Source organism: Myodes glareolus, chromosome 14 (assembly GCF_982192425.1).
Source record: "Myodes glareolus chromosome 14, mMyoGla1.1, whole genome shotgun sequence".
NCBI classification, from domain to species: domain Eukaryota; kingdom Metazoa; phylum Chordata; class Mammalia; order Rodentia; family Cricetidae; genus Myodes; species Myodes glareolus.
In genome coordinates this window covers 63963395-63982202 of record NC_142039.1, presented here as the reverse complement: position 1 = coordinate 63982202, position 18808 = coordinate 63963395, and the positions used below count along the sequence as shown (strand labels likewise).

Genomic DNA, 18808 nt, shown 5'->3' with positions numbered 1-18808 from the left:
CTCAGACTTCACCTCCTCATTCTCTTTTGTGGCTCAGATTCCATTACAGTGGATGTACTATAATTTAGATGCCTGAGCATCAGTTGTTGGACATCTCAGTTGTGACCAATTTTACTCCTACAATCAGCGCTGTTGTAAATATTTGTGCACAAGCTTTTATGCGGCTATATATTTTTTTCTGTGGTGTGTGCCTAGGAGTGGGGTTGCTTGGTCCAAATGGCAATATCTTGTGTGTTGTTTGGGCTAGCTTCAAACTTGGAATCTTCCTGCTGCCCAAATTACAGGTGTGCACCATACACCTAGCCTCCTACTTAGTCTTTTTTGGGGGTAAAGTGGGTGAGTGGTGTAATGGTCTCTGATAGGTTTTTCTTTATATGTTACTTGACTTTTTTCTTTTGCAGCTCTTAATATTCTTTCTTTGTTCTGTATGTTTTGTAAAAATATGGAACGCTTCATGAATTTGCATGTCATCCTTGCACAGGGGCCATGCTAATCTTCTCTGTATCGTTCCAATTTTAGTATATGTGCTGCCGGAGCGAGCACGATGGTCTCCGTTTGCTGTAAAGAAGGCTTCTTTGATGGGGGTGGCTCCAGTCATCAGTGGGTGTGAGGATAAGATTTAGAATGTAGTAATGAACTACGCTCGACTAACAAAGTGGTAGCAGTAGATTTTTTTCTAGGTCTGTGACCTCACTGTCCCTGGGAAACTGGCAGAAAGATCATAAGAGCCAGAGTATGAGGCAGTCTCCTGTGAAAAAACCCCAAAACACTGCATCACTGGCAATGTCAATAGACACGTTAAAGTGGAAGGGGGAAGTTTGTAGTGTTCCCTCCCTAGACAAAGAACTATAGACAACACAGAGTGGTCAGCTCTGAAATCACAGACACACAAACAACTAAAAACGGACTGAGAGTGGGGGTAGGTGGGAAAGGTTTGAGGAAGGAAGGGGGGGTGATTGTTCTTTTTTTTTTTTTTTGAGATAGGGTTTCTCTGTGTAACAGTCCTGGCTGTCCTGGAATTTGCTTTGTAGACCAGGCTGGCCTCGAACTCATTGAGATCCACCTGCCTCTGCCTCTCAAGTGCTGAGATTAAAGGTGTGTACCACTACTGTCTGGTGGTAATCCTATTTCAATTAATTTTTTTTTAAAAAATGTTGATATTGACATTGTTTTATTTTTCACCTCCTGCACATAAGCACCTCTGTGAGATGTTTTGTAAATGAATTTATGTTTGGTAGGCTTCCGTGCCATATGGTTGCAAAGCAAGAGATTATTTATTTAAACATTTTCATTTTAACTTTTTGAGTCTTTATTTCATTAACTGTTTGGATTATGAAAAAATAACATATACAGAAGAGTGTTAAAAAAAATGTATGCCCTAGTGAGCAGAAGCCAACCAGAGCCCCTGCTGGAATTGCTTCTCAGTCTCAACTAAGATCTCATATGCAGTCTCTCTAGCTGGAGTCTGACCTATGTTCCTGTGCAGTGCTTTTTAGCATCTCATATATGGAGTCATGCTATGCATGCTCTATGTGTCCTGTGATGTTTTCTCTAGCAATGGTTGAGCTGTGCCTTTGCTGCATGTCCTTTTTTTTTTCCAAAACAGAAATAATACAATTCTAATTTCAATCTTTATAATACACAAATTAGGAAGAATTCTAAGTACAACCTTAAGCAAGTCACTTGTCTTCCCCTATAATAATATAAACTACTTAAAGACTTACAAATTCAGAGTAAAATAGAAACAAAATAAATACCGTACACTTTCCCTGCCTGCAGGCAAAAGATGGGGAATACTGTTCTGAATAAAAACAAATGCTCTTAAAGCTTCGGCATTCCACTCCCAGCCACCCCCATTCCATTGTCACACTGTGTGTTTCTGTAGTCAAAGGACACGTGCACACACTGCCTACACACAAATGAGACACTATTCTGCACACAGCCCAAACAAGAAGAGGAACAGTCACTAGGGACCATGGACATAAAAACCAGTAAGGAAAGTCAGCCTAGCAAAACTTACTACAAAACTAGTAAGTGCCATAGCCAACAATTGCCCTGTTTTCAAATTTCACAGAGTTAAAACCCCTAAACCAATACTACCCCTCTCCATTGCCACCCTCCAACACCTCAAAAGAAAACTTGCTAAAACACTGGTAAAGTTTGTTTCACAATAAATGTGAAAGTTCATACTATATAATCTCTTAAAATGAACCTTTTCATCCTTTCCACAGCATGATTATTATAATTATATTAAAAGTAGAAAAGTCTTTCCCAAAGGAAATACAGTCTGCAAAGGTGCACACACATTTCCTTTCAGTGCTGTGTCACACTAACAACTGCACGACTCGCCTGTGCAGTCAAGAGCTGTGTGGAAAAACCGAGGTTACAGAGTTTGACTCAGTCTAACCATAAACTGTGAGGCCCTTAGTTTGGTTTAGGATTCTTTTGCAAAATAAAATAACCATGGGGCTCACTTAGCAAGTTACACCTCAGGTCCCTGACTGTATTGTGTAAGTATAGCTGCATGTTCTTATTTTGCAGTGATCCATGAATGGGTGGATTTAGGATTTCCTTCTTCAGTGTATGAGGCTATAGTTTTAGGTGCCCTCAGCATTAGAATTAAGTATGTTTCAATTGTCATTTATCATTTCAAGTGGCTTTTTATCTTTGGATATACTTTTTATCTTCAAATTTCCTTTTTCTGTCATAGTATAACTTCTCTAGATTTTCTTTTTCTTTTCTTTCTTTCTTTTTTTTTTTGAGGCTGTTTTTCTGTGTAGTCCTGGAACTCACTTTATTGACCAGCCTGGCCTCGAACTCAGAGATCTGCCTGCCTCTACTTTCCAAGTGCTGGGATTAATGGTGTGCACCGCCACCACCTGGCACTTTTCTAGATTCTTGTGCTTAATATGCCCTTTCCATCTTTTTGTATATTCTGTACATCATTGAGTAGACATAAAAATGGTTTTTAAAAATATTATTTTATGAGCATGTACACCATCCGTGTGGGCAGGTGCCCAGAGGCCAGAAGGGTGTTGGACCTCCTGGAACTGGAGTTCAGGTAGTTTTAAGCCACCTAATGTGGGTGCTGAGAACCAAATGTAACCACTGAGCCTCTTCAGACTGTATTTCCTTTGGGAAAGACTTTTCTGCTTTTAATATAATTATAATAATCATGCTGTGGAAAGGATGAAAAGGTTCATTTTAAGAGATAATATAGTATGAATTTTCACATTTATTGTGAAACAAACTTTACTGAGCCATCTTGCCTGCTCCTATAATTTTTAAAAAAAAATATTTTGGGTGCTAGATAGATGGATTAACATATTATTAATTAGTTATTATTTTATTATTGTATTATTAATAAGTATTGGTAAATATAGGAGCTGGAGAGATGTGTCATTGATGAAGAGCCCTTGCTCTCCCTGGCGAATGCTCCCAGCATCTGCTTCAGGGTGAATGGATGCTCACAACCACCTCTAATTCCAGCTCTTGTGAGTCCATTGCCTTTTTTTTCCCTCTGAGAACACTTCCACATGTGTGTGCATACACTTACATAGCTACACAGACACACACACACACATTACTTATAAAAGCAAAAAAAAAAATCTATCCTGACACTCTGTTACTTAGACTTAAAATTTGAGACAGGGCCTAGGTTTGATAGACTTGTTTCTGTCTCTCTTCTAGATTAGACACATACATACTGGATGGATTCTCTGCATGTCATGTTAGCCTTCTGCCCTGTATTGTGTGGTTCTGTTCCTTTCCATGCTACATTCTGGGTATTTTTTTTTTGATTCTTCTGTTTTAGCAATTCTTGGTAGCCTTTCCTCCTATTTCTTCTCTTCTTTGGTCTTAGCCCCTAAGTTGTTACCTTTCTTTGTCCAGTTCCTATCTTTGTGGGTATTACCACTTCTCAGAAAACTAACTGGGAGTTGCTGCTGCACGGAACACAATGGAGGATACATCACACCCCTGGCCACCGGGTCCTAGCTTACTAACTGGTCAGTTTCACTGCCCTTGTAGTTACTCTGCCCTCTTCACTGTCATACCTGTTAGTTAATCTGATGAATGCTTAATGTTGTTTTGCTAAAACATTTGAATGGCTTTTTTATGGTTTCCAGTTCTCCTCAGAAGTTGTTTGGTCTGATTCTTTGAGTGGAGCAGCATGTGTGTCTGGTACCTCAACAGCTGGAGTCCCTTGTGTATATCTGGTTCTGCTATTGTGTTTTTCAGTTTTAGCTCTTTTTACAAATCAAAATAGTTGTTATTTCCTTAGAGCAGTTTTTACTTCTTAGCAAAAAGTGAGGGGAAGTTTAGGTTCTCACATGGCTTTTTGTTGGCTTTTATTTATGTTATCCTGTTGTGCCTGCATATTTTTACTTGTGTGTCAGAAGTTGTATTTGTGCAAATATTTTAGAAATACTTGCTGCCTCGCATTGTCTTTCCAAAGAGAATAATAGGTGTGTCTCTGCCAAGAGACTGACAGGCTGGTGTCACTGTGACCCAGTTTTGGGGTTGATCCTTCTGAAAGGCTGCAGTTCCTGGGAAGGCCTGCCAGCTTGGGCTCAGGGTGTGAATCTGAATGGCCCAGCAGTGTGCACACTAAGAGAGGGCTTATGTGGTTCCTGTCCTGTCAGCTTGAAGGTTGACCTTCTTTTGGAAAACAGACCCAAAGCCTGTTGCCTCTGTCTTGTCAGCAGTGCCTCCAAGCAGAGATTTCTGATATTCCATCCAGTTTTTCTCGTTGGCTATTGCCACTGAATTGGCTCAATAACCCACTTGAACAATACTCTAGTGAAAGTCTCACTGCTTGGTTTTGTGTCTGAGATACACGTACACATCCCTCCTGCACTGAAGAACACTGTTATAATTTCATTTCTTTGATTTTGTAGCAACAATACCTTTTCATATATAGGACACACACAATATGTAAATATTTAATATTTTTATGTCAAGGCTGGAGAGATGGCTCAGCAGTTAAAGAACACTGGCTATTCTTAGAGAGGACCCTGGTTCAACTCCCAGTACCCATATGGTGGCTCACAAGTAACTTTTCTTCCTGGGAATCTGATGCTCTTTTGGCTTCCTCAGGCACTGCACAACATGCAGACAAAACACCCACACACATAAAAGATGTATATGGAGTCCAGCCTGGCCTGAAATTCACTGTTGTTGCAGACGGTTATTTGAGTTCCTGATCCTTCTGATTCCTCCAAATTCTGGGATTGTATGTGTAAACCACCAAAGCGGCTAGGACTTAAACATTCTCCCTGTGATCATCATATTGGCCATCCTTAGCATTTGGATTAGGCCCTTATCATGTAAAGTTCTTGATAGTTGTTTAGGTTTTCAGACTGTCTCATATGACTTCTTTGTTCTGTACCTTGTTAGACTGGCTATGCCTTCAGGGCATTTTATATTGAGCTCTTCCTTTTTTGTCTTAATTAGGGTTTCTACTGCTGCAACAAAACACCATGACTAAAAAGCAAGCTGGGGAGGAAAGGGTTAATAAACCCTTTTATTACTTCCATTTCAGCATTGCTGTTCATCATTGAAGGAAGTCAGGACAGGAACTCAAACAGGGTAGGATCCTGGAGAAGGGGCTGATAGAGAGGCCATGGGCGGATGCTGCTTATTGGCTTGCTTCCCATGGCTTGCTCAGCCTGCCTTCTTATAGAACCCAGGACCTCCAGCCAGGAATGGCACCACCCACCATGGACTGGGTCCTCCCCAACTGATCACTAAATGAGAAAATGCTTTACAGCTGCATCTCAAGGCATTTCCTCAGCTGAGGCTCCTTCCTCTGGTGACTATGGCTTGTGTCATCCTTCTTCTGATGACTCTATGGCTTGTGTCAAGTTGACACACAAAGTCACCCAGTATACTTTTTGACTGGGCTTCTTGCTATATATCATGAAATTACAAATTTCTTTGCTAACTGGAGGGTGTGCGGATGGGAGCTGGGTCTCTTAAGGTCCAGAACAGCCAGCAGGCCTGGTGTGGGTTATGCTGCCGCAGCACCTCCTGCTTCTGCAAAATCAGAGGAATTGGTTCAGAGGGAGAAAAAGAGCGTACTTTCTGTCAGTGATGATGTGTAAAGCCAGTTCCTTTCATGTAACTATAAAAGTAGGAGCTGTTTAATCTGAAATACTCAAAAGATGTACCAAGGTCCAAAGAACAAAGGGGATTAAAAACTGCCTCAAATTGTGTGTTGTAGAGGTGACCATGGTGGATGCTCTGTCTTTGGTTTCTCCATGTGCCTCTCAAATGTGTAGTACTGGTACTGGGGTTTCTGGGCAGGTTTATATGCAGAACTGAATTTGCTTGTCTTGTTCTGTGGAAGAGCTGGTTCAGAAGCATGCACCTGTGCTTGGTCCAGCCATGTCTTCACCTGGCAGTTCTCTGTCTTTGGTTTTCTCTTTGTACAGTGGAATACCTCACTGCAAGCTGAGGATGCAGAATTAATAGATTCACAGCCCTAGAATGTGTCCAGTATTGGCTGTAATCACCATTTCCCCAAATACACTGCATGCATCTTCTAGAAGGTACAGTTATTACTGCTGAACACTCAAGTGTAGTCAACATATGGAAAAGCTCAGGCAACTTTCTGCTTCCCTCCTTCCCCAAAGACAGACTGGTTAAGTCGCTGATGGCAGGTCACAAGTCTCAGGGATCTAGCTGGGGTCCACACACTTGCAGTAAGAGGTGAAAGGATACAGTGGAGGCTGGTGTGTGTATTGTATATTGTCACAGGGACTGTTTCCCACTGTGTGTCAGCCATTCTCCTAACTTCACCGTCAGGTTTTATCACAGAAAATAATTGCTCTGTTTGGTGGAGAGGCCTTGTGACTTGGAGCTACCCTCTCTTTCCTCCACAGGTGCAGCAGTACCGGGTAGCTATGACCGCCAAGGACTGTTCCATCATGATCGCACTCTCCCCATATTTACAGGGCACAAGGTGAGGAACCATTGCATGACACCTTCCTTGGTCTAATGATTTTGTGGACCAATGATGACAAAGAGGCTCCCTTATTTAGAAACCCTGCCTATCCTGATAGGGCTACTTTTTTTTTTTTTTTTGAGACAGAGTATCCATATGTAACAGTCCTGGAATTGGCTCTTGTAGACCAGACTGGCCTCAAACACACAGAGATCTACTGGCCTCTGCCTCTCCAGAGCTAGGGCTAAAGACATGTGCCTCCACAGCCAGGCTTGGAGCTACTATATCTTTGTTAGAGTTGCTCTCAAAGGGCTGCTTCTTTTTTTTTTTTCCTTGAAGGATGGGAGCTTTTGCATGTGTGGTGAGGGTGTCGGGGGGGGGATGTTTTGAGACAGGGTTTCTCTGTGTAGCCCTGGCTGTCCTGGAACTCACTTTCTGGACTAGGTTGGCCTTAAACTCACAAAGATTCTACCTCTGCCTTCAGAATGCTGGGATTACAGGTATGCGCCACTATGTCCAGCTGGATGGGAGCTTATTTATTAACTCTTATTCTCTAGAAACTTGTGATTTAATTACAGGCATTTATGGATAATAAGACTTTTCCTTTAAAATGATTATTATGTTTTTATTAATCTCTATTAAATTGGAATGTTCATTATTGTTTTATAAGAAAAAACTCTAGTAATCAAGTAGTAGTATAAATAATGTGAACAATTCCTTTCAGAGGAAGCCCAGGCTCCATTCATGCTGAAGTGCTTGAACCTTTTACAGATTGCAGAGTGTACTAACTTTCACAACTGTTACTGCCATTTTTAAAACTCTCAAACAGTGTATTCTTGCTCCTCTTCTGAATAACCAGCACGTTTGCCACCCCCCACCCCAATGTTTGGCTAGTTGTTGTCACCTCCCCTAGCTTTCAGTGATTCATGCTGAGCCTCTTCGTCTTGTAGCATCTTCAGCATTCATCTTTATGAATGCCAAACCCTACACAGACTTCTCTGGAATCCTCCACATCTGACCTGTGTTCCTGGGTTAGGTGATCATCTTTCTGATGTTTCTGAGCTTTGTGTTTCCCAGTAAGGTTCTCTGGCAGCGCTGTACTGTCTGGTGTTGCATGTGAAGGGACAGTTAGGGCTGAAGGCAGCGGCTCTGGTTAGTTATAAGCTCCTGTCGTTCCTAAGAAAGACCCCGAGCTTAACTGTGAGGAGCCCGTCAGTGGACTACGGGTCTGTGCTAGAGGAGAGCTGCTTCCAAGCCTGGCCAAGGATGCAGCTGGGAAAGGAAAGGTGCTGAGTGCAGGGTGCTCAGGTGGAAGCTGATTCAAAGGTTAAAAGCCAGGAAGTTCAGGGCACCTGAAGGAAACACTTGTGACTCATCACCTCCAGCACAAATGTGACTATGTGTGTGGTCTACAATTGTTTGATTTGAGGAAAGCTGAACGCTGGGGTCCTTTTCCACACCCTGACTTGACTGCTCAGTAGAAATCAACATTTGCTGTGGGGGCAGAGGGATGTGTGTCCAGTTGGCTGGAGACTCAGGATCACCAGCCACCAAGTACTGCATCTGCTCCCTTTTCCAGAGACAGGAAGATTGTCTCACTTTTATGCTTAAAATAAAAACAAGACTGAAATACCATCACGGCTAAGAAATAGTAGACTCTCAGAGGTACATAGCTGGCCATAGTATACATGCTCGATCTGATCAGCCTCTCTCACTTTTGCCTTTTTAATCTGGCAAGGAGTTAACAATCATGGTTGCTTAATGTGGACTTGCCCACCTTCCCAGTGTGTGACCCAGCATAACTTTGTCTCTGACTCTGCTTCTCAAATTCTCATTGCTAGAATCTTTAGAGGCTAGGAAATGTCTTGCAGCATAATTTTGATTTAAAAATTTGAAAACAATGTACAAATAATGATATGGTTGAGTTATGATGATATAATTTTGTATTAATATTTGATCTCATAGCATCTCATCCTGAGCCCATTGTTAGTTTATCTCATGTCACAACAAATACACTGACAAAATGAATTCAGTTTAAAGTCCAAGATGAAAAAAGAAAATTAGGTAAAAAAATCATTTCTATTCTTAAGTGTTCCATGAACACTGATTCAAGCTTATTTAATTTTAAAATGTGAAATGTTTAGAGTTTTTGAAAGTTTGAAAAGCTTTGCCATTTGGCATTATGCCTCCTCATACCTATTTTGTGAAAACTGAGAATTTGGTGACCAATTTGAAGAGAGATGTAGACTGGGAAATTCTGACTTGTTTTTGCAGAGGATTCTGAAGAGGAAGAATGGGCCCTGCCCTTGCAGGCTGCCTTACCTGCTAAGGCCAGGTCTCAAGGTCAGACAATAGGGTCCATGTATCAGTAGGCTCAAAGTTGGTGGTCCAGATCCACTTTGAAGCAGGAGCAAAGGAGCTAGGGGATGGCAACAGGACACTCCAAGGTACCCCTACTACTATGCTTGTCTGCCTGTGGAAGGAGCTGCAGAGGAGAGTTTGAGACTAGATGTTCTCCACCCCCAATTTTACTTTGGAGAATATACACAGGCATCAACCTTCTTTGAGGAAGGTGGTGCTGTGCTCCCCAGAATTGTACCTAGCTCCAGGAAATAACATTCAGGAAAACCAGAGATAAATGAGGACTGAGTTCATCCTAAGATGCATAGTAAACTCAAGGCTGAATTTATGTCCCTGAATTTTAATGTATAGCCCACAAGCCTCTGTGTTGCTATTTGTTTCTATTGCTATTGCCTTCCTGTTGCTCCAGGCTTTTGAAGAGTTTGGAACTACCAGGGAAGTTCTCATTGCTACTTGTCCCTAAACCCTGCCATGTCTATTACAAACATGCGCTTTGGCTTAACTGTGTATCTCCTGGCCTCCCTCGAATCTGGTTAGTGTCTTGGAGAACAGCTATCAAGGTGAAGACAGCAGCTCCAGCCCCAGGTCATTCCAGTACCAGTTTCCAGGGCTACTGCAGGGATAGGGATGTGGTCATGGCAGTAGGGTAGGGATGACTGCCCTGGCTTTTGCTGAGTTTTAGCTATACACTCTGAAGGAGACAAACTTCTCAGTGTTAAGGGGCTAGTGTACACTGGCCTGTGTCCTTGACTGTTCTGGAGCTTGTGGTCAGTTGTCAGACCTGTGATCGAGCCAAATTCATTTTTTTTTTCTCTATAAACAGGATTCTGGAGCAACAAATGAGGATCAAGGCTTTAGTGTACTTTAGAACAGACCCATGTATGTCAGTGTTTGTTCTTCCAACTCAGGAGTTTTGAAGCTTATTTTGTCTGTCTTGTTTTTAATGATTTTTAAGTGTACAAGAGTAGTGAGCATAGAGGAACCAGAACTCCCCAGCAGTTCTTTTGTGCCAGCCTGGGATTAGATGCTATTCAGGCAAGAGTATGAATGCTATGCACTGTGTTTCCAGACAGCTGGATACACTGTAACCTCAGTCAGGTTTAAAGTTATTCTGAAAAGGTTTTCAAGTCAGTGCTCATACTGTTAAGAGCACATGACTTCCTGATGTTTATAAAATCTACAAAGGCCCTGAGAAACAAAAAGCATTGAAGATGTGACTTGAGAGTTAACACAGACCCGCTTGCTCTCCAAATGTGAAAGGCACGAAGGAACTGGTTCTCAGCAGCAACGGGAAAGCACATAAAGAGAGTCTGTTCTCAGCAGCCATCCAGCTGGCTGCTGCACAGCCTGATCTACTTTTTACTTTTTCTTAGGTTTTGTAATACTTGGCTCACAATAAAGTGACTTTTCCAGCATTCGTTAATACCACTGGAACATGGGGAATATCACTCACGCATTCCACATAATGGCTTTTCCACCTCGGTTCTTTTAAGCCTTCTTCCCAGACATAGTGTTGTGACCTGTGCCTGCAGTCACTTACCTGTGCTAGTGTTTGAAGCTGCCCAGACAGTAGATGCACACAGACACAGAATGGGTGCTCTGAAAGCTGGGCTGGGAGGGCTTGAGGGTCTATGTAATCTGAAATTCTCTTGTTACTTGCAGCTCTGACCAGAGGCCTGTTATCCCTTCATCAAGGTCCCGGCTGGCCTTTTCTGTGTCTGTACTGGACCTCGACCTCAAGCCCTATGAGAGCATTCCTCACCAGTATAAACTGGACAGCAAGATCGTCAACTATTACTCAAAGACTGTGCATGCCAAAGATGACACTGTGAGGTCGACTCGGTTCAAGGAACATGAAGATTGCACATTAGTTCTCCACAAGGTCTAACTTTTTCCCCTGCGGTGTCTTTGAAACTTGAATGTGAAAGTTGAATGACAGAGCTATTTTTGGTTGTGTTGGGTGACTTGGCTGTGAATGTTTTTGCTTTTAACCCCTGCTGAGGTTAGACTGCCTCTCAGAGACAAGGAATTGAAGAGCACTAGAGTCTTCTAGGACAAGGAATGTAGGACGTGAGTGCTGTGTCCCAGCAAGCCATCTGTTTTCTTAGCGTGGAAGTGTCCGTTAAACCCCAGGAAAACATCCTGGATAGTTCTTCCAAGCAGAGCTCACGTCTAATTCTCTAATGCAAAAAGCCTTATTATTAAGACCCAAGGTTTGGATCTCCTACCACCAGACTCTTGACATAAAAAACTTGAATTGTCACGAGTATCTTACCGTTTGGATTTTCAAGAAAACATGGATACTACTGGAACTTTCCCAGCTGTTAACTGGTAACATTTTCAATGCAAGTCACACATGAACACAGACATTGGGTGGTTCCCTGCTGCAGAGCGGTCAGGGGTTAGTGTGGACATTGGTTCTGAGTGGTTTAGACTCAGGTCCCTGTGGAGGTACTGAAGCCCATGGCTTTGTAAAGGGGCAGCAGCAGGGAACATAAGACTCAGGTCAGGATGGACACCACTCGCATGAGCATTGCTTTTTTGTTGTTGTTTTTAAATTCTTCATTATGATTTTAACTCTAAGGGGAGCTGAGGCGTTCTTTCCTACCTGAAATTGCTGCTGTAGAGGCTGGAAGCAGAGCTGTAACTCAGAGCTGCTGTGGTTGGCTGGGTGGGTGTGCCTGACAGCCTGCAGTTCTCCTGGCACTCTGGTGTCTTGGGTGGTTGAGGAACAAGGTTCCCTTCCTCCTAAGCCACATTCATCCCTGGGTTAACTCTGGGGCATGTTGGGTATGTGTGTCTAGGGCCTTGCTGTTTTCATCAGGGCTATAGAAGGCTCCTGGCTGGCACTGAGGATTCTTATTAGGGTCACCAAAAGTGTGCCTGGCTGCTATGAAATCATTGGGGGTTTTGGCTTCATTTTTTTTTATCCTATGGTAGGCTGTACAGACTGATTATTTATATCATCCTTTTGAGAGACAAATGAAGGCTTATTGTAACATAGTAGTAGAAACAATGGAACTGTATGAAAATGCTACATGAAAAATGAAGAAAATATTTTGCTGATTGTAAATTTTTGTGGGAAATTTTGTGATAATTTGAGAATTATACTTGTTTGATCAAGCAACCTCCTATAGAATTTATTAAATTCTGTCCTAATATTCTAATTATTGAACACTCAGGTAAAGAAACTTGTACTTTTGGATCCTTGACTTTCTTTTGACTGGTGTATGCTGGGATATGTGCTTATTGCCTTCACTGGAGTCATGTGCTTGAAGGTCGTGTTCTCATGGCTCTAGATGTGCGGGGGAAAGCAGCCTTCAGTTTTGTTTTGACTCAATGTTGACTGGTTTGGAGGTAGACAAGCCATGTGTGTGTGCGCATGTGTGTGGTGGAGGTGTTATGTCTGATACCACAGTACTGATCTCAGGTATTGGTGGGTCCCAGGCTCTCAGGGCACGAAACTTTTACTGCTGAAACACTAGTCTCTCTTGGAGAATTACTATTTAGCAAGAGGCTAAACAATATAGATAGGTGGATAGAAACAAACAACCTCTCCTGGGGGTAAAGAACACGGATGGAGCACCTTGCCAATGTGGGCAGGACTCAACCATGTTCTTTTTTACTTGCTTATTTATTTATCCCCCCCCCGTTTTTTAATTTTTATTTATTTATTTTTTTTGGTTTTTCAAGACAGGGTTTCTTTGTGAGCATGTCCTGGAACTAACTCTTGTAGACCAGGCTGACCTCGAATAGAATTCACGGAGATCCGCCTGCCTCTGCCTCCTGAGTGCTGGGATTAAAGGTGTGCGTCACCACTGCCTGGCTTAAATTACCTATTTCTATTAGTTTATATTTTACCATGAGACTCATGGCTTGTTACTTCATAGCGGCTCCTGGCAGCTCTTCGACTCTGCCTTCTTTTTTCTTTCTGTTTAGATTAAAAGCATGTGCCACCATTGCCCTGTCCAATCATGTTCTGATGTGCTCTGCTTAGTTCAGGATGCCCACACTAACCCATCATGTTGGCAGCATAACAACAGATAATGAAGGCACTCACCAAATGTTAGCTCTGTGTCTGAGATGATACAGCCTTAGACTGGATAGTTTTGTGGTGCTAGGGCCTGGAGCTAGGGCCTTTCCATGTTAGGCAACTGTTCTACTATAGACGTATACTTTAGCCTTTGTTTTCCCAGACAGTGGCTCACTATGTAGCCAGGGCTGGCTTTAAATTTGGGTTGCTGTTGTGTGATGGTGTTATAGTCCTGTACCATACTCAGACTGCAGGTGTGTCTTCAGTGAAGTTCCCAGTGAAAGGAACAATGCAGTCATCACTGTCAAACAGTCCTACTTTTCTAGGAACCAGGAGGAGCGTCAGGACTTCTGGGAGATGTTGCTATGCAGACAAGGTGGGTGGCTGTGGACTGGACCGTTTCCCAGGCTGCCTTGGGCCATCTTGATGTGAGGTTGGAGGCATAGCTATTCTACACTCGTTTGAGAATGGACAGCCATTTTTGGAACATTTTCTCAAATGTTAAACTTACTTGTTCAAAGCACTATGCATGTTGCTTTTAACATATCTGAAAAGCTTTATTTCTATGCCATGAGAGTTCTGTGAAATGTACAACTAGTGCACACAAAAGCATGTTTGAAGGATGTGGTTTCTCATTGGAAAAAGAGCAAATGTTCATACTTAACATAGATCACATGTTCCTCAGCTGAGTATCTTATTCCTATATGCTTGCCAGCAGGGAACTAGTCATTTTCTACACAAAGCAATTTTATCAGACTGTCAAGAGCAGCTTCAATTCCAAGTACTTCTAGTAGGCTTCGGAAACTCAGAGGAGCAGCTTCTATGATTCTTTTCTTGTCCAGCTCTAGGGCTGTGAAGAAAACACACCTGATAAGAAACCTTATAGTGCCTGTCTAATAAGATCTTTTCTCCCAATAGCCACACAGTGGGATGCACTAGAGACAGAGAAAATGACTTGTTCCACACATCTGCAAGGCCTCAGGACAGTAGTCCTCTCATGTACTGTTTGGTGGTTACTGACTGAAGTATATCAAAAGGTGAACTACAAAGTACATTAGTGACAGTTTCAACTTTTGATTCTTCCCATTTAAACCAAGATAAGACACTCAGATGGCTTTGCTGGGTATACTGAGAAGTCTTCCAGAAAGGGTGTCTGTACACATGGAGTCCTACCTTGCTCTGGAACTTTGGTGAGAAGATCCAGCTTCGGAAAAACCTTCCCTTCCTCATCTATTTGTATCTTCCAAACAATCACCAGTTCAAACCTGGAAAAAGGCAACATTTGGTGCTTTTGGAATTTGGAAAGATTAGCCTCTGAGCATGTGGTTTCTGCCGGCCAGGATCACCTTCTCCTAAAGACTTCTCTCCACAGAGGAAAGCGTGTTATAGTTCTGTAGGACAATTTGGAAACTTGGGCCACAGCAAGACACTTTGTACCCACACCATGGCAAACACCAATGTGATAAGTAATGGGACAAGCAACAGGTTGTTCCTGGGAAATGATCTGAAATGGTTAGAATCTGCACACACTTTCTTCATGGTTGGAATTTTCTTATTCTAGGAGCTGCCCATGTGCCATATGGCAGGAGAAACAGAAATGAAAAGCCCAAACCCTCAGGACCCGAGGAATACAGTCAGAACTCCACTAGAGGATGAGGCATGAGAAGTGAGCTACAACCACATGACAAAGGCCAGCTCCAGCAGCCTGTGTAAGGATCTAGGTCCTGAAGAACACACAGGCACATTTGTAAGCACAAAGGCAGGAGAAAGAAAGAAGGAGTGACAGTGGCCGTGGGCAAGTGCTGCAAGATTCTTAGGTGCCCAGTGTAGAACTGCACCTGTTTATTTTGGCTTCTCTGAGGCTCTGGTGACCTCTGGCTTCCTGCTTCTGCCTCTGTCATAGCAGCAGACACACACACACACACACACACACACACACACACACACACACACACACACACACACACCTACCTCTACCTTCTTGGCTATACGAAGGCCCTGAGGAGAAATGCCTCCTGCTGCCCCAAGGCCAGCATTTAGCTCCTCCAGTCTTGCACTCCTTCCTACCTTCATGGCTACTCAGCAGTCCATCTGCCCACTATTGGGTATCTGCTGTGATTCCACCCATTTATCCATGGGATACTCTTTAGTCTTCCTTAGGTAATTTCTTAGCCTCTCCTATGAACAGTCCTGGTCCCAGAACCTCCTGCTGCACAGACTTACCCTGGCTGGCTGGCACTGTGGATCTCCATGCAGTGGGAACAGGTGCCCTCTGAGAGGTACACACTATCTGGATACTTCTCCTGCATGTGAAAATAAATTGTTAGTTTGATCCATCTAGAAGAAATAGCATCCCGAAAGCCAGGAGAAACATTCCGAAGCCTGAGATGAAAGTGTTATATGTGGTATTCGCTGGTGCCCACTTCTGTCCTTACTATTCTGCCATCCCAGGAGCTCATGGCTATCCCTTTCCTGAGATCTCACAATATCACGGTACAGCTTCATTTTCAATTTCATTCTATTTCCGCCTGCCTACCACTTGGGATGACTCCTTGCCTCAAGACTTGGATGAGCACTATAGCCCTCAAGCAAGTGTCTAAAGGGAGTACAATGGAGACTTACTCTGTGTCAGCAAAGCCTTTTGAGTTGAGGCTCATGTGGGTACTGGTTGCTATCCTGCTTCAGCAGATGCACCAAGCCTGTCCATCCTCACAAATCACCCAGCTAAGCTTCTGCTTGAATCCTTAACATGAGCCAGGCCCCACCCAGCTGCCCATACTGTAGTGGAGGTATCAGGCTCCCTGGTTGCAGTGTTTATGTCTATAGAGAACAGGAATGGGTTGAATGTCATAAATTTCTAGGTAGGTATGATTTCCTCAGATAGTATGACTGCTCTGGACATGTGTGCACGCTAGTTTTCCACAGCAAAACCTAGGAGGCTCTTGCATATTAGAACTGATATACTCATTTATATCACCATGACAACAAAGTTTGTTTTCCAGGTATTTGAATGAAAGACAGATATAACTGATGTACATAGCAGTGGCTCTTTTTGTCTGCACTTGTGAAAAGAGACTATAGGGTTAGAGGATGAAAAACAAACTCGAAGTTGCCCTCATCATGAGATTTTAGGTTTTAAGACTACCTTTGAAAGGCCCTTCCATGTATCCTCTCAGTGCCTGAAAAAGAGATGCTTCCCAGGTGATACCTAAGTCAAGCAAGGACTGTAAGGTGCAGCTGTTCTCGGGGCAGCCAGAGAGCCACTGTCACCATAGGCTAGGGCTGGGACTTGGGGCAGATCCTTCTAGGACTGTAGAGACTGGCTGGGTTAAAGCAGTCTGGGTCCATCAAATAAGGGTTGTAATACATCTTTGTCCCCATGAAACCTTAAGAGAAGACTACTTCTGGGTAAGCCACTTCTGGCATGGAAAGCCAAGGCCCCCAGCATCTATGCATGCAGCCACCAACAGAGAGCATATCTAGACACCAAAGCAGGGGTGGACTGGTGTACTTTACAGATAATTACTAATTTCAGCAAGACAAGTTTTTAGGAGAAAAATGTATACCTAAGTGATTTCCGTGGAAAGTGTTGGTTGATGTTTAAACCTCAGTCTCTTCTAAATTAATAACAACTGTTTGAGGAACGTAAAGGAGCTGTGTGTGAACGTGGCAGTTTAGCTTCCAGACTGTGCTTGGCAGCAGCACATGAGGCTCAAGGGAGAACTGGGGCTTGGGCTGGCTCCAAGGTGGGGCCTGAGGCTTGGCCTCCAAGCCGGAGGGAGCTGATCTCCATTCTGTAGGCCCTTCTGCCACATGAGTAAAAGGAAGACTCAAATTAGATGCTTTCACTAAAAAGTATACTCTTAGCTTTTATAATGTAGACAACAATACTGACATCGGGTAGAGGGCAAGCATTCAAATGTGTTTTTGGAAAGCTGGGACTGCAAAGCTTCTTCCATGTAAGTTAAGGTTGCTGCATTTAGCCAGCTTTATTCCTTGCCTGATCAACTCTAGAACAAAGTGAAGAGTAGGAAGGAATTAAAAGCTGACAGCCTGAGTAGACCCCAAGAACAGCAACCTCATTACAATTACTAATACAAATGCCATTCTTTTTTTCCCCTTAAATAATTTACTTTTATTTTATGTAAATTGGTGTTTTACCAGCTTAACAATTGGTCTGTGTGAGGTGCCGGATCCCCTAGAATTGGAGTTATAGACAGTTGGGAGCTGCTATGTGGGTGCGGGGAATTGAATCTGGGTCCCTTGGAAGCGTGGCCAGTGCTTTTACCCTTTGAGTCATCTCTCCAGCTCCAGAAGTGCCATTCTTAATGACAAAGGCATAGGAGACTTTGAGGGGAAGGCACAAGAGCTGTGATAATTAATCAAACTATGTAAAATGATCCTGAAGATGGAGACCAGCTATTTTTTGTTTTTATTATTGTCCAGACATGGTTTCTCTGTGTAGCCCTGGCTGTCCTGGAACTCACTTTGTAGACCAGGCTGGCCTCAAACTTAAATCTACCTGGCTCTGCCTCTTCTGAGTGCACAGGGATTAAAGGTATGCACTGCCACCTCCCAACTGCAATCAGCTAGTTTTAAGAGTGACAGGAAACTTGAGATTCACTGTATTTGACTTTGATAAGGAAGGACCAAGTAGGCAGGGAGGAGTTAATTATGGTCTGAAAAGGCAGGGATGTCCACATGGTATCTTAGAGTGTGTTCCATGAAAACCAGTAAGACAATAAAAATGTTCATCAGAAACCATCCACTCGATCTGGAAGCAACACATTTTTTCCATCAATAAAGCCAAGGCCCAGACATGGGAAACACCTGGCCAGGCTCTGCAAGGACAATCTTGGACATGCTCTGTCTAGTGCATAGGTGTGTTTTGCATGTCACCAGAAGCTCTGCTATATTGAGTTATGGAGGTGGCTATTAGAGGGGCCTCATGCATACTAACCAGCTGGCTCTTGTGCTTCCACTCCAGGGCCCCAAGCTCTTCAGGAGTGCTAAGCCTGAGTGCCACTGAGGAATGCTGAGTCTGTGTTTACTCAGCTGGGTGCCATATGGTGGAATTTGCATGGAAAAACAAAGCAAAACCCTGGTGTTTATGATAGAGACAGGGTGGGGTGCTGGCCATCCAGCCATTTCACACCCAGGGTACTAAGGCACTGGCTGACTGGAGTGCAGACGAGCTATATTTTAACAGAGTTTTGTAAGGCTGCCTGTGCTATGCTGCAGCCATACTGGCTCAACACTACAGAAGAGTGACAACATCACCTCCCCTGTACTGTGTTTCCATGGGAGCCAAGAGCAATTTGGGAATCCTGTGGACAGTTTGGGCATCCACAGATGTCAGTTCATCTTGACTTCAAAAGATTATGCCTGAACAACCGAATGATTAAAAAAAACATAATTCATCAAAATGCACAAATAGAGCATATTAAAACAACTAGAACAACTAGAAT

At 43.1% G+C, this 18808-nt stretch overlaps 2 protein-coding genes and 1 non-coding gene across 8 annotated transcripts in view; 1 reads left to right on the top strand and 2 right to left on the bottom strand.

Annotated features, from left to right (window-relative positions):
- The window catches only part of Ippk (inositol-pentakisphosphate 2-kinase), a 59752-nt gene extending 47240 nt beyond the window's left edge, over positions 1 to 12512 (top strand). For all 4 annotated transcript variants that reach the window (XM_085699458.2, XM_085699457.2, XM_085699456.2 and 1 more), the window contains 2 exons: positions 6885 to 6964; positions 10970 to 12512. In XM_085699458.2, the coding sequence (XP_085555584.1) occupies positions 6885 to 6964; positions 10970 to 11195 (306 nt within the window). In that variant the 3' untranslated portion in view covers positions 11196 to 12512. The remainder of the gene's footprint in view (positions 1 to 6884; positions 6965 to 10969) is intronic.
- LOC125399589 (U6 spliceosomal RNA) lies at positions 437 to 543 on the bottom strand. The gene has a single exon (XR_007231724.2). It is a non-coding gene; the product is annotated as a U6 spliceosomal RNA (small nuclear RNA).
- A 1360-nt stretch (positions 12513 to 13872) lies between the features above and the next one.
- The window catches only part of Cenpp (centromere protein P), a 198157-nt gene continuing 193221 nt past the window's right edge, over positions 13873 to 18808 (bottom strand). For all 3 annotated transcript variants that reach the window (XM_085699460.2, XM_085699461.2, XM_048433003.3), the window contains 3 exons: positions 15564 to 15643; positions 14514 to 14605; positions 13873 to 14190 (listed from right to left, as the gene is read on the bottom strand). In XM_085699460.2, the coding sequence (XP_085555586.1) occupies positions 14063 to 14190; positions 14514 to 14605; positions 15564 to 15643 (300 nt within the window). In that variant the 3' untranslated portion in view covers positions 13873 to 14062. The remainder of the gene's footprint in view (positions 14191 to 14513; positions 14606 to 15563; positions 15644 to 18808) is intronic.